The following is a 13,877-nucleotide window of genomic DNA, read 5'->3' on the forward strand; positions in this document are numbered from 1 at the left end:
TCTTACATCATAATTTTTTATGCTTAAAAATAGTTTATTATCAAGTTTTAAATATTATTAAAGCTTGTTATACACCCCCAAGTGCTATTAAAGCTTTATTCACTCAAGGTTTGTTCACTCAAAACAGCTAGCTCTCACTATAATTTTAGTACTCATACACTAGTATAGGTACTAAGTCCAGAGGTATCTATACTCTCGGTATTGATATTAAATTCAACCTTGATATTCTTAAAATTCTTACAGATATCGATACATCCACCTAAAGATTGGTATCGATGTTTGATTATCGATACTCTTCTTAAGTATCGGTACTAAATCCAAGTTTTGGTATTTTCAAACCCCAATGGATATTGATACTCCACTACAGCAAAATAGGTTTTGAGCGACGTTTTTTTAGTCATATAGCGACATTTTTAAGCGCCACTAAAAACCTATGTGGCTCAAAAACAAACGCCACAAAAAATGTCCCTATAACAAACGCTACAAAAGGTAGCGGCGTTTGTCGTTCACAAACGCTGCTAAAGATAATGATATTTAGCGGTATTTGTTTTTCTAAACGCCCCTAAAGGTTATGATATTTAGCGGCGATTTTTCCAAACGTCGTTATTTATCTTTTCTTTTGTAGCGTTTTATCACAAAAACGCCTCTAAATGTTCTAACATAAATTGGCGTTTGTTCCCAAAAACGCCGCTAAATGTTATGTCATATAGTGGTGTTTGTGAATGTAAAACGTCGTTATTGACTACGTATATAGTGGTGTTTTCTGTATAAACTCCGCAAAAGATCTAGAACTTTAGTGGCGTTTTTCAAAAAATGCCGGTATTGACTATGTATTTAGTGGCGTTTTTTATACAGAAGCCGTGAATTTACGGTGTGTTTTGTAAAGTTTTAATTAGGTGAATGAAATTGGATTGTTTGATACACGATGTGTATATGTATAGGTGCGTTATTCTATATTGGTAACGTGTAGATATTATATAAATTCAAGTCAAGTATCCGAGGCATAGAAACCAACTTTGAATGTGTTAATTGAAACTAGGACTTATCTAACATTATCCAAAGTTATTGTGTGCAAATATTTTTATTAACAATTCAAAGTTTACGATGGTTAATAATCTAAATATTCGAGTTCTGTAACTGTATTAAGAGCAAATGAGACTATATTAAAGAGTATGTGGACAAACTTGTATTCAATTTCTTGAAGTTCTTGATTAAACAGCAATTAAACAAGGAATAGTATTGGATGGAAGGAAGCCATTACTTAGAAGTTGGTGTTGTTGATTGCTAATGGCATGCGTCTACAGCTTCAGCAACAGTGAGGAAAATGCAATCGGCTTCAATTTTCTCCACAAGTTTCGATAGCTTTAGCTTGCGGATCACTTGCCACCTCAAATTTACAATTGCCAACTGCGGAAAAATATTATATCTTAAAAATTAAGTAATTCCAGGGATAGGTATAAAGATTACAATCTCGATCGTTGAGCTTACTTTTATGCCTCGTGAAACCAGATTGGTGTGCAGTTCTTCGAGTGCCAGAAATCCAGAAGTGTCAATGTTCAGCACATCTACCACAAAGGAGACATACTCTAAAATTGTCTCTCTTTGCCCCTTTGTTTTGTAAACTGTAAGATAATTATTTAAACTCACTGGTCATGTCGAGGATTAAGATTTGAATTCTGTCGTTTCCAGTTTCTTCTGCTCCATTCTCATATTCTGTCACTAACCTTGTTATTCTGAAACAACGAAATGCGATGTTATGTGGAAGGGGAAAGGTTTCCACACAGGGTTCGGACTGATTTTGCAAACTAATATTTTCTTTCACCGGTGAGTTACAATTGCATTCATACCTTTCTCTGAGGAAGTTGGCATTGGCAAAGCAAAGTAAGCTAGAGTTGATGCCAAGTGTCAATAATCCTGGAGTTTTACTGGCCATGAGATACTGAACCACTTCACAAAACATATTTGTCCTTGGAAGTCTTCCAAATTGTCCAATGGCTGGTCCAATGGATTGCAACAATAACTTGACAAATGAGATAGCTACCTGCAATTTATACAAATTGATTCCTCTCCCATTTAATTAGTTTGAGTTTGTGGATTGTATGTAAAGATGAAAGAGTAATTGATTAATGGAGTATGACAGTGTAAGGGGATGGACAATAGTGATCGATTTGACGACAACAAATGAATTTTGAGATTAGAGATTTGTGAATTCGAGGTTATGGATCTATATATTTTAAAGATTTTAGGAATTTTTAAAAATTAATTTTTTAGTTTGTGTTTAGAAAAACAAAATAAATTAAAAGTTGTGACCATATTTCATACATTCGTTAGATGATGATATTTTTATGAACATTAATGGTTTGATTTTAAAATTATAATATAATAAAATACTAGATGCTTAAAAAAAAGTTGAACATCTAAACAAACATAGTTTGACCAACTATCAGTTGCTCTAGTGGGATGAAGCATTAAATCCTTTAAGCAAGGTCAGAAGTTCGAATCCTAACGATTGCGAAACAAAATTAGGAAGTTCGTCCTTGTCTCCTCAGTACCTAATCCGGATTAGTCGATGATTATACCAAAAAAAGTTTGGACGAATGATTTAAATAGTCGTATTGTTATCAAGAGATTCATGACTAATTATTATTATTAATAATTCTGGATAAATAATAAATTATTAGATATTATTATAAAATATTAAAATATTTAATTAACCAATGAAAACCATTTGCTTATCCAAGAGTACTGAGACTTCCTTCTTCTTTTCTTTTTTTTTTTTACTTTCATACGATTTGTTGTTCCACTTCCACATGAATCTCTTTTTAATATTTAATTATACTATATTTTTTTATTACGAACAACGAAGTATTCATTGGTAAAGAATTCAACATAAACACAGTACATGCAGGACAATTCTAGCTAAACACTCTCAACAAGTGAGAACATGGACCCATTCGAAAGAAAAACAATACATAAACAATAAACCAAAAATAACCATAATAAAATAAACAAGTCCACTATATCACAAGACTCTATTTCAAGCGAATCATTAAAAGCCATTAAAGTATGAGTTTTTAGCGGAGTTTTTGCTTAAAACGCCACTAAAGTATCAGGTTTTAGTGGCATTTGTCAAAAAAGCCACTAAAGTACTAGGTTTTAGCGGCGTTTGTCAAAAACGCTGCAATATATTTATCTTATTGCGAAGTTTGTTTAAAAACGCCACTAAAGAATGATTCTATTGCGGCGTTTGTTTAAAAAACGCCACGAAAGTACTAATCTTTAGCGTCGTTTGTCAAATAAACGTCACTAAAGTTCGAGTTTTAGCGTTTGTCAAATAAACGTCACTAAAATATGAGTTTTAGCGGCGTTTGTTGAAAAATGCCGTTAATGTTACCATTTAATGGCGTTTTGAATATAAACGTCGCGATATGCACAAATTTAGTGGCATTTTATTTGAAAACGCCGCGACAAACGCCGCTATATACATGTTTTGTTGTAGTGCTCCCAATAGGGTATCAATACTAACCTATTGAGTATCCATACTCTTTGAGTATCGATAGCAAACCTAACATCGATGCTTGGATAACCATCTTGGTTTCAAAATCATATGTAACACCCCAAAATTTGAAATCTGAATCCTAATCCAACCGATCAAGTGTGATTTCTCGATTAATTATTATTTATTTGATATTAAATGATTTTTTATGTTTGAAAGCATTTGATTAATTTTTTTTTTATGAAATCCGATTTTCCGAGCATGTTATCAATTAATATTCTGAATTATTTTATATCGAGTATCTCATAATGATTTTGAATATCGAATGATTATTATAAAATTATTTCGAATATCAAGTAAATATTTAAGCAGTTATTTATTTATACACGTGTACTCGATTTCAAATTAAAGTGAATGTATATATGAACATATTTGTGAAGTATTATATATCGAGTTAGTGACTCGTAATTATTCTAGAAATAATGAGTGAATATTTCGTGATGATTCATTTATATATTGATTGGTTGATTTTAAAATAATAAATATTATTATTTTATTTAAAAAATTGGTCTCTATATATATAAGATATATTTGGGGGTTTGGGTATAAAACCCTAATTCTATTTTGGTTCAATAATTTTAAGTTAAAATCCCCTACTATAAGTTAATAGCCACAACTCAACTATTTTGGTTCACTGGAATAGTAAAATTGGTGAGAGCGCTTTGCCCAACTAGATCACCTTTCCAACCCTATCAAGGTGACCCAGTAGCAGCCCTAGCCAACACCAAGCACCCAGGCAGCAATAGCATCTCTCGGTGGCCTCCACTACCAGCATCCTTACTCAGCTAAACTTAGCCATAACAGGACTGCCTTAGCGTCGAAGAGCCCATCATGACACTCGTGTGTCAGTGACAACAACCACGAATGACCATGTAACACTCACAGACTAATACGAGTGACCCGATCCGATCTGAGGTGTCACATTAGAGTCACCGGAGCGACCATCGTAAAAATCCCAGAAAATTTAATTTTTTTTGTTAAAACGTGTAAAATCTTAAAACAATTTATAAACATAACAGTAAAATTTAACAATATTCAGAAATAAAACGAATTTCATACTCGGATATAAAAACAAAATACAAGCTACATGCACCCTACTCCGCAAGAAACGTCGATGGAACTCTCTTACTGATGTCGATAGTTGCACTGGTTCAATCCTTTTAATCTGAAAAGGTGAGTAACAGAGTGAACTTTGGGAAGCTCAGTAATACAAAACTACCAGATGATGTTGAAGGACATGCAGATAACAAATACAGACTTTTATGCTGAGCTAAGGTCCCACTGATATCTCAGATAATACAAGACAATAATCTTTCAGTTCAGAGGGTAATATTTTGGATAACTGGGTTTAGGAGATCAGAATAGGGTGTCTAGTGTGTTCCCACAAAACCAGTGAAAAGATACAAATCTTTTTAAAACAGTAGCAGTTTAAAACGTATTTTTCAAAAACCATAGTAAAACCCTCAAACTGAACATCATATGCAGTTCCTCAGAACTGCATAACCTAAGGGAGCACCTTGGGGCCTGAGAGCCTACCGAAGAAAGATTCTCGGATCCTACCTAAGAAAAATCACAGAACCGCAAGGCCTACCCAAGAAAGATCTTAGGGTCGCAGAGCCTACCCAAGGGTCGCCTTAGGTCCATAAGGAATTACCAGTCGGTGCTGGACCTAAACAAGGAATTACTAGCAGCGACTGAACCTGCCAGAGTCTTTAATCATACCAGAGTACCATGTATAAAAATAATTTCAGTCAATAAACAGAGATATAAGAAATCAGAGCAGAAATCAGAGCAGAGATCAGAACAGAATTAGAGAAAACATCCATGTGATCAGGGAACACACTAGAGGTTCCAGATATTATTCGAAGGTACTTAATAATCTTATCGGGCAGGGAAACATAGATCTTCAGTATACTTATATAATGATGGGAATTAGAATCACTATCGAAAGAGTTCATTAGCTGACATAATCATCAGTTATTCAGAACATGATTTATCAATATCATAAAGTATTCATACATTTTTTGGAGACACTATGTAATCAAAAAGGTATTCAGAGTCCTTTTGTTTTCAGATATGACAAGAGTGATTCCATTATTCAGGAAATCAGAGGCATTTTGGGCATTAGGTTCTTAGAGAATTCTTAGTGATTTGAGCTGATAAGGGAAAAAATGAAGATTCAAGGCATTTACGATTTGTGTCAATCTATAGAAAAATATCGAGTTAACTCGAGTTGTACAAGTCCCTGCAATGATACTTGTTAACCGGTCAAATAGTTGCACTTCAAGGGTATTCACTCTTTAATACAAATAACTATTGTCCATTGATCATCTTCAGAATCATAGATGAATGGGTCTTAGGGAGACAAACAAATATTCCAATGGTCTTTATTTTATTTCTACATTGCAACGATATAAAGAAATGTCGACGTGCTTGATTTATAGTTCATAACCCTTAGGGACAGTACATCATGTAAGTTCATCAATGTTTCCAGACTTATCCAAGTCACTCACTTAATCTTAAGTCATTGAGGTTACTTACGTCATTTAGTAGTCAAGTTTATCTCGGTCACTTCAGAGTTTCCAGAGTAATTCTATTTTTTCCAAAATTCAAATACATACAATACTTCCATTCCGTTTATCTTGTTCATATAATATAGTCATATTGGTATACGAGGTTGATTTGTTCATTTCAGAGCTGAGGGTATTTAGTTATTCCATAGCTTGGACGTGTTTCGAATTATATTACACTTAGGGGCATTCCAACTAAATCAGGAATTTAATCGGTGATTCCAAGATTCAAGGGTATTATCATCATTTCATTCAATTCCGTTAGTGGCATTACTTCTAATAACTTAGGCTTGAAAGTATTCTAGTTCCTTTAGAGTTCAAGGTACTTTGCTCAATTGATCACTGGAGATTATTTTCACCACTAGGGGAAGTCTTGGTCCTTTTTCAGTACAAGGGCATTTTTGTAATTTTACCACAAAGTGCTATTTTTGGTAATTTCGTATCCAAATAATCCAGGAATTTAACCTTTAAAGAAAATTTATCAAAATTTACGGATCTTAAAATCAATTCATTTATTATTGAATCACTAAACTTATTATTATTATTTCCGTTTGATCTTCCAGTTTCTTACGCAAGTCATATGAGTCATATTCGATTACCGAATTTTTATTGTATTCGAATCGAGTTTAAGAATAATTTACTATATAGATGAAACCAATCATATTCATCCTTGTATCTACCAATTTCTAACATGGTCTATAAAGCATGCATAAGGTATAAATGTATTACCTCGATTTTTATGCCATATTAGTCAACCATTTAAACTTCATTTGATCGCCCTTGAACTTGAATCCAACATCCAATAATTTCTTGGATACAAAGCAAACGAATTTACGTCAAAAACTAAACTTAATTGAGAAACCAACTTGAATCCGAAGATAAATCATTGAAAAACAGCTTACTGGACGCGAATTTGACAAAATGGACTTCAGATTCAGATTCGGGATGTCAAAAAACATAAAATATGACATTTTCGAAAAAGTTAACTTTTGGGTCAAAGTCAACAGGTCAAAGACAACGGGTTGACTTGTACGGGTTAACTTAGTCAGGTCAAACAGACCCGGTTTAGACCGGTTCAAGAAATTTCCTGGACTGGTGGAGGAGCCCCATGCGCACTGCCGAAGCGTGCGACGGTGACGTAGGCAGTTCCAGGCGGTCGATTACTCCAATCGAAAACCAACACAATTATCAATCCAAAAACACTCCAAACACTAGCCAAAACATGAAGAAAATAAATTAAATAATATAACCAAATGCTTACCACGACGGACGGTGAATGGGCAATAGTGGGGCGACGAACCCAGTCGGGTTTTGGTCACACAAAGTTAGGGATTTTGATGCTTGAGGCGGTGAGACAGATCGATGAGTGGGGTGGCCAGAATTGTCGAAGAAAATGAAGCGACGAGGGGTTTCGGCGTCGACTTCTTCTCTTGATTCGACAAAACGGTAGTCGATATTGATGAGCAACGGATGGGGTTGGGTTGCAGGAGGATGTCAGAGCTGCTGGTGGTGCCGGAGCTCGGTAATGGTGGTCGAAGTTGGTGGATTTGGGGAGTGTGGTGGCTAGGGTTCCCAAATTGGTAATTTGGTATAATTTGTGGTTTTGGTGAATTTTCGGGTATCACAGGGGGCTTATTTTTCACTGCCCAATAAAAATGGTATAATTTAGGTTTAAGTCCCTGAATTTCCCACAAGTTCCAAAATCATGCTGCAACATTTAAAAATTTATGATTTTATCCCCAATTTCTCCCTTGTTACGACTATAATCCGATACTTAGTATTATTATAATTTAGCCCCTAAATTGGGGTGTGACAAACCAACCCTTGCCCACAACAAGCTCGTCGATGATAACAACAACAATGAACGAATGATGGCGTGTACTCCTCGTAAGCAGTATGTGTACACCTGCAACAAACTAAACCAAGATCAACTAAACAATAAGGTAATAACAAAGCATAAGGTAAAGAAAAGAAAATACCGATGAACTCGAGGTTTCTCATTCTAGGCAATTTCTATGTCGGGTTAAAAATTTGTAAGGTGAGATTTCTTCTCTCGATGCCGGGAAGCAAATAAGTGAACAGTGGTGCCATCAGACAGTTGTCAGCAACGAACAAAGGTGTTTTTACTTCAAAACTGAATAGTTTTTGCTAGATCTACGAAAACCAATGATGTATTTAGATGATTAGAGGTCAAATTCATGCTCAGAGTGACCAAAAACTCCATCCTAAGAAGTTGGCTTTGGGAGACCACTGGTGGTGACGACAAGTATAGTGGTTGGCGATGATCATCAGAGTCTATGATCAGTCGAAATCTGGGTTCTTTAGTAGGGGAGAGAATATCAATAAAGGATACAAGAAAAAAGGAAATGAAATAAGAGAAATGGGAAAAAGGCTTCAATTTATGGTATTTATATGCCGATCTAAAACTATTGTGCATAGACAAGACATTTGAAAGGCCCACGTGATCAATCAGAGCTAAGATTTGACGATCATACCTATTTAGCATACTGACCTACGAGTAATCATAATAACCATATGATTGCCACTATTAGCTAATGTCACTATATATACATATGAACTACGATTGAGGGAAGGGGCTTTTTCACCATCTCCTTTATTGTGATTCTATCTTTTCATTATACATTTATTTGTCTTACAAAAAAACATCGACCAAGTTGTAGTTCTCCACATAAATCAAAAGGGATGAACCATTAATGATCAAAAGATAAATTGATTCTATCAGCAAGACCGAATACATTTTAATATAAAACACTACAGCAAAACAGGTTTTTAGCGGCGTTTTTTAAAAACCTTTGTGGCGCAAAAACAAACGCCGCTGAAACAAGCGTCGCAAAAGGTAGCGGCGTTTTTCGTTCACAAACGCTGCTGAAGGTGATGTTTTTTAGCGGCGTTTTTTACAAACGCCGCTAAAGGTAATGATATTTAACGGCGTTTTTATTACAAACGTCGCTAAATGTTATGATATTTAGCGGTGTATTTTCCAAACGCCGCTATTTATCTTTTCTTTTGTGGCGTTTTGTGCCAAAAACTCCGCTAAATGTCTTGGCATATAGCGGCGTTTGTTCCCAAAAACGCCGCTAAATGTTATGTCATATAGTGGCATTTGTGAATGTAAAATGTCGCTATTGACTATGTATTTAGTGGCGTTTTCTATACAAACGCTGCGAATTAAAACTAATTTTTCAAATGATGTTTTCTACTCTTTTGTTACCCAAATTTAACATGTAAACCATTATCCAATAAACTTAACATCCATAACAACAAACTTGAAATCCATAACAAGATACTTAAAATCTATAATAATAAATCAAAGTTTACATTAACGTAAATATAATGTCGTTCAACATTGTTAACTAGAATAAACAATAATAACACCTAAGATGGTGGACTCGGGGGTTGATTTTGTCGTATCATCTGCATCATAGCTTGAAGTTGATTTTGAAAGTCTTCACATTTTTTCTGATATGTTGCTTCTCTCTTTGCTTCCCTTGCTTTAGTTCCGACTCCATTTTGATATTTGTCGCTTACCCTTGAAAAATCATCCTTGACATATACAGGCTGCAAAAGAAGGAAAAATAAGAGTACTAAAAGAAATTTATGAACTAAATTATGGAAACTGAAAATTATGCGTCTGAAAATTAAAATCTTAGTTTAGACTTTAATAAGATAAAATTGTTTCAGTTTTCAAACTTTTTTATAAACAAGTATATTATGTAAAAGGGTGGTGATTCCAGTGTGACCAACACTCTTAAATAGAATCCAATGACCCTTTTAAATCTTTCTTTTCTGATGTCTCCTCTCAGTTCCCTTTAATAGAATTTCTATTTGCAAAGAATAAGTAATATTGTTTTGAAGCAGTTTGCTTCATCATAAGGATCAGTGACACAAATAAAGTCACAGGAGATTTAATTAAAGGCATGGTTTGAAGACCCACTCACTTAATGTTTTATTCACTGATCTTGTCAAACTATTTGGACACGGGGGTCATTCCACTGGAACAACAAACCAGAGATGCTGGAATAGCAGTATGGACAAACTAGATGTCAATGGATTAGTACATTTTGTATGCAGAACAAAAGAAAATGAAGGATAAAACTTCACAAAACTTGTACAGAACATTCAGAGAATAATATAGAATAAAGATGAACTTGGATTGTGATATTTATTTCACTGCATAGAACAGGAATTGGCATCATAAAAGAACTTTTCATTACTTACATTTTTTGGCTACACACCTAGAGACACATTGAACCACTTTTTAGGTAAAATATTTGGGTAATGAAAATAGAGGGAAGATTAACAAATCATCTAACTTTGGTCAGAACACTTCTCTCTTTCTCTCTCTTGACATTTTATTTTTGTCTGATTATGCTAAAATCTAGTTCTATTAGGTGCTATACCAAAGATCTAACACTTCCTTTATATTCTGTCTAGCCTTATTTAAACCTTCTACTTATGACATTCATATATACATAACAGGTGCATCGCTACAGGTAACTCAAGGGCGTTGCCATTTGATGAAATTTACACCCAAAATTATTTTTTTAAGAAAATTATTTTGTAAATTTAATATAAAAATATGAAAAATAAAATTGACACCCCTTTAAAATAATATTGACACCGCTCTAAAAATAAATGACACCGTACTATAGATTTCCTGGCTCCACCCATGTGATAACTAAAAGTGACTTCTCAGTAAATAATGGACCAAAAACAAATCAAAGAAGAAGAAGAAGAAGAAGAATAAATAGTGCGTACCATCAGTTACAGCAGAAATTGTCTCCACAGGTGTTGATTCTTTTTTTGATTCAACACAAGAAAAACCTACGATTCAAAGTTCAAAGATGTTTAATATTTAAAATGTTGTGAGATAATAAAATAACAAACGCTGGAGTGCAAACAGGCCAGAAAGGTTACCTTTCAACTACAATGGTTTCACTACAAAGCCAAAAACAACAAATGGTAACATTAACAGTGCCTCTCCCCAGAATGCATAGCGCCAGTTAAGATGTTCCCCAACCTAAGTAAAAACATTTTTTGATTAATTCTCTAACATCCAGCAGACGTATCTGTACAGTAAGAACAAGACGGAAAATAAAGTGAGAAAGAACAAAAAGGATATACAAACTCACTAGTCCACCATAAACATATCCAACAGCAATTCCAGTGGGTATGCACATATAAAATGTTGCAAGCCAGGCAGTTCTCTGGAGTATGATAGAGAATTAACATGATTGATAGTGTAGTGTACGCGAGAGGATAGGTTTTCAAAGTTAGGAACAAGACCTGAGAAATGGGAGCATTGTCGTCAATAAATGGACCTGCAAGACTTATGAAAGAAGCTTCTCCAACACCAACCAGCCTTAAACATCAAAATCCAGCCACAATTTTTTAAGAACAAATAATATTCGAAGAAGCAAGACTAATATTTGAAGCCCTGATAGCCATACTTCTCTCTATCTAGTATGAATGAGGCGATATTATATAGATGCATACATTTATAACAGATTCTTTTCTAGTGGGTAAGCCACAATGTTCACTTTCCATATTCTTTCTATCAGAGCAATCCATGTAAATACTAATATGTAGCTCTTCCATTTATTATTCTTTTTTTATAATTAAATTTCCAACAAACATCGATGTTCTTTATACAATCAATAACTACTTGTACAAAACATTTTAGTCAGTCCTTAACAATTCAAAACCCATTATTATTGCTAAATTGTGTAATTCCAACTTAATCGCAGGAGCATGGTTGTGTAGAGAGAAGTAAAATGTAAAACTGTGATGTGTTACACAGATGTTAAGTTAAAAATACAGGAAATATTGTGATATGTATGAACTTTTAGTTGGTAGACAACAATATGAATAATTTATTCACATTTTACAGGTCCTACAAGTTGAGATATGCAACAGATGTTTGAAAGTTCATCAGAAAACAAATTATCAACTATTTTCACTGTGTGCATCTCTAGATTTGACTTTTTCCCCCTACAATCAAGGCCTTTGGGTATTTAGTCTAGTGACTTGCTCAACTAACACCAATTGTTTAAACATTCAACATTCATCTCACTTGTAAACCTTTATATATATATGAACGAACTGTTCAAAGCATCACCAAATCAGACCTCGCATTAACTAGTCAAAACAGAATATTTCACCTTAACGAAGAAAACCAACAAAATAAAATCCACTATATAGCTCAAATATATATATAAAAACAACCCCGAAGAAAAATTAAATAAATCCCAGAAAAAAGTGAAAGATATTTTCAAAAATTTCTTTACCATTTCTCACCAAATCAGACCTCGCATTAACTTGGCAGCTGGCATACAACTAGCTGTAAAACAAGCAATAAAAGTTAAGGCTCTACTAGTACTAAGTTCACTAGTCATTATAAACACTTTCAGTTTATATACACTTAACAGAAACCAAACCATCGATAAAGCCATACTTCATTTCTGATTAGAACATGCATACAGAACAAGGTGCATGCATAAATGTGTTTGAAGTAAGGAACACAGAGGAATAAATTTGAACATTACTTGGCGTGAATAATGCTCAGCATCCCTCTTCATGGAAGCCATTTGAACCCTCAATTTCTGCATTTCAGCCTACAGCCAAACAAAGAAAACAAAATAGCCTTACTATTATTCACAATATATGCTCATGGCACCAAGGAGAAAGTCTGAGTTGATTCACGTTGAAAAGCGAATAGAGCTGGACATAACAAAAAATCTTTTGGATGATAGTGGTAAGAGAGAAATTCAAATCTAAACAATGATGAGAATCATAATTCAAGATTCGAATTGTCTAAATACGAAGACACAATTTCTCTACAAGCTTCAAAACCTGACTTTCTAACACGGAAACCCCAATCCTACAGCAAAATCTGACATGATAATTTTACAAACCACTTAAAGCTTATCTCAGTACTGATCTATTTGTTACTAAACATACTATAAGCTATAGTCATTTCTAATTTATAGCAAAACTTAATAAGAATTAAGGATGAATTATAGATCAACTATAAGCATTTTTATTTCCAACGCAGGCTAAAATCACTACAAAATAAACAAATCAAGCAAACAATTTTAACCACTTCCATAACCAGAAATGGGCATATAAAAACCCTAAAATGTAGTAAAATTTACTAACCGGGCCTTTCAAGATTCAAATTGGTTTGACGAAGAACCATTTTGCCAAAAGAAAAAATGACACTCAAGCAAGAGTGAAACCAATCAACAAGAGCAGAAGTAACAAGAGCAAAACCAACAATCAATTTATCGCAATCAATTTCCAAAAGAAAAAGAGAGAGGCAAAAACCCTAATTCGAAAGACAAGAAAATTTTCGTATAACTAATTAGATAGAAAAAATAGTTTTAGAATTTACAGATGGAGAGCCTCGAGGAACTTGTCGTGTTCGGGTTCAGTCCAGTTCTCTCTAGACTTATATCTCATTTTGCTTTCGGTCTAAATGTATTGGGAGTAACTCAGACTGTAGTGGCACGGGAGGCAGAGCGCTGAGAGCAGTGGCAGTGGTGGTGAAGCAGGAAATTTGAATTAAGTGGTGGTGAAGTAGATAGGGAAGAGAGAAGATGAAACATGTTTATTTTTCAGAAAAGGAGGGAGCGAGAATGAAAAAAATAGGTTAAAGGGAAACTTTAAACTTTAGCGGCATTTGTGTTTACAATCGTCGCTAAAGTATGAGTCTATAGCAGCGTTTTTAA

General features: G+C 34.2%; 1 protein-coding gene and 1 long non-coding RNA gene across 2 annotated transcripts; both read right to left on the bottom strand.

Moving 5' to 3' along the window:
* Nucleotides 1-1,284: 1,284 nt before the first annotated feature.
* Nucleotides 1,285-1,982, bottom strand: LOC120165448 (low affinity sulfate transporter 3-like). Its single transcript, XM_039174964.1, has 4 exons — nucleotides 1,848-1,982; nucleotides 1,648-1,733; nucleotides 1,489-1,565; nucleotides 1,285-1,407 (listed from the first exon to the last, which is right to left on the bottom strand). The coding sequence occupies exons 1-4, from the start codon at nucleotides 1,958-1,960 to the stop codon at nucleotides 1,285-1,287; spliced, it is 399 nt and encodes a 132-aa protein (XP_039030895.1). The 5' UTR covers nucleotides 1,961-1,982.
* A 9,300-nt stretch (nucleotides 1,983-11,282) lies between these two features.
* On the bottom strand, nucleotides 11,283-12,732 carry LOC120165360. The gene is made up of 4 exons (XR_005519810.1): nucleotides 12,693-12,732; nucleotides 12,435-12,487; nucleotides 11,434-11,509; nucleotides 11,283-11,354 (listed from the first exon to the last, which is right to left on the bottom strand). It is a non-coding gene; the product is annotated as an uncharacterized LOC120165360 (long non-coding RNA).
* Nucleotides 12,733-13,877: the final 1,145 nt, after the last annotated feature.

Source organism: Hibiscus syriacus, unplaced genomic scaffold (genome assembly GCF_006381635.1).
Source record: "Hibiscus syriacus cultivar Baekdansim isolate YM2019G1 unplaced genomic scaffold, ASM638163v2 tig00111582_pilon, whole genome shotgun sequence".
Lineage (NCBI taxonomy): Eukaryota > Viridiplantae > Streptophyta > Magnoliopsida > Malvales > Malvaceae > Hibiscus > Hibiscus syriacus.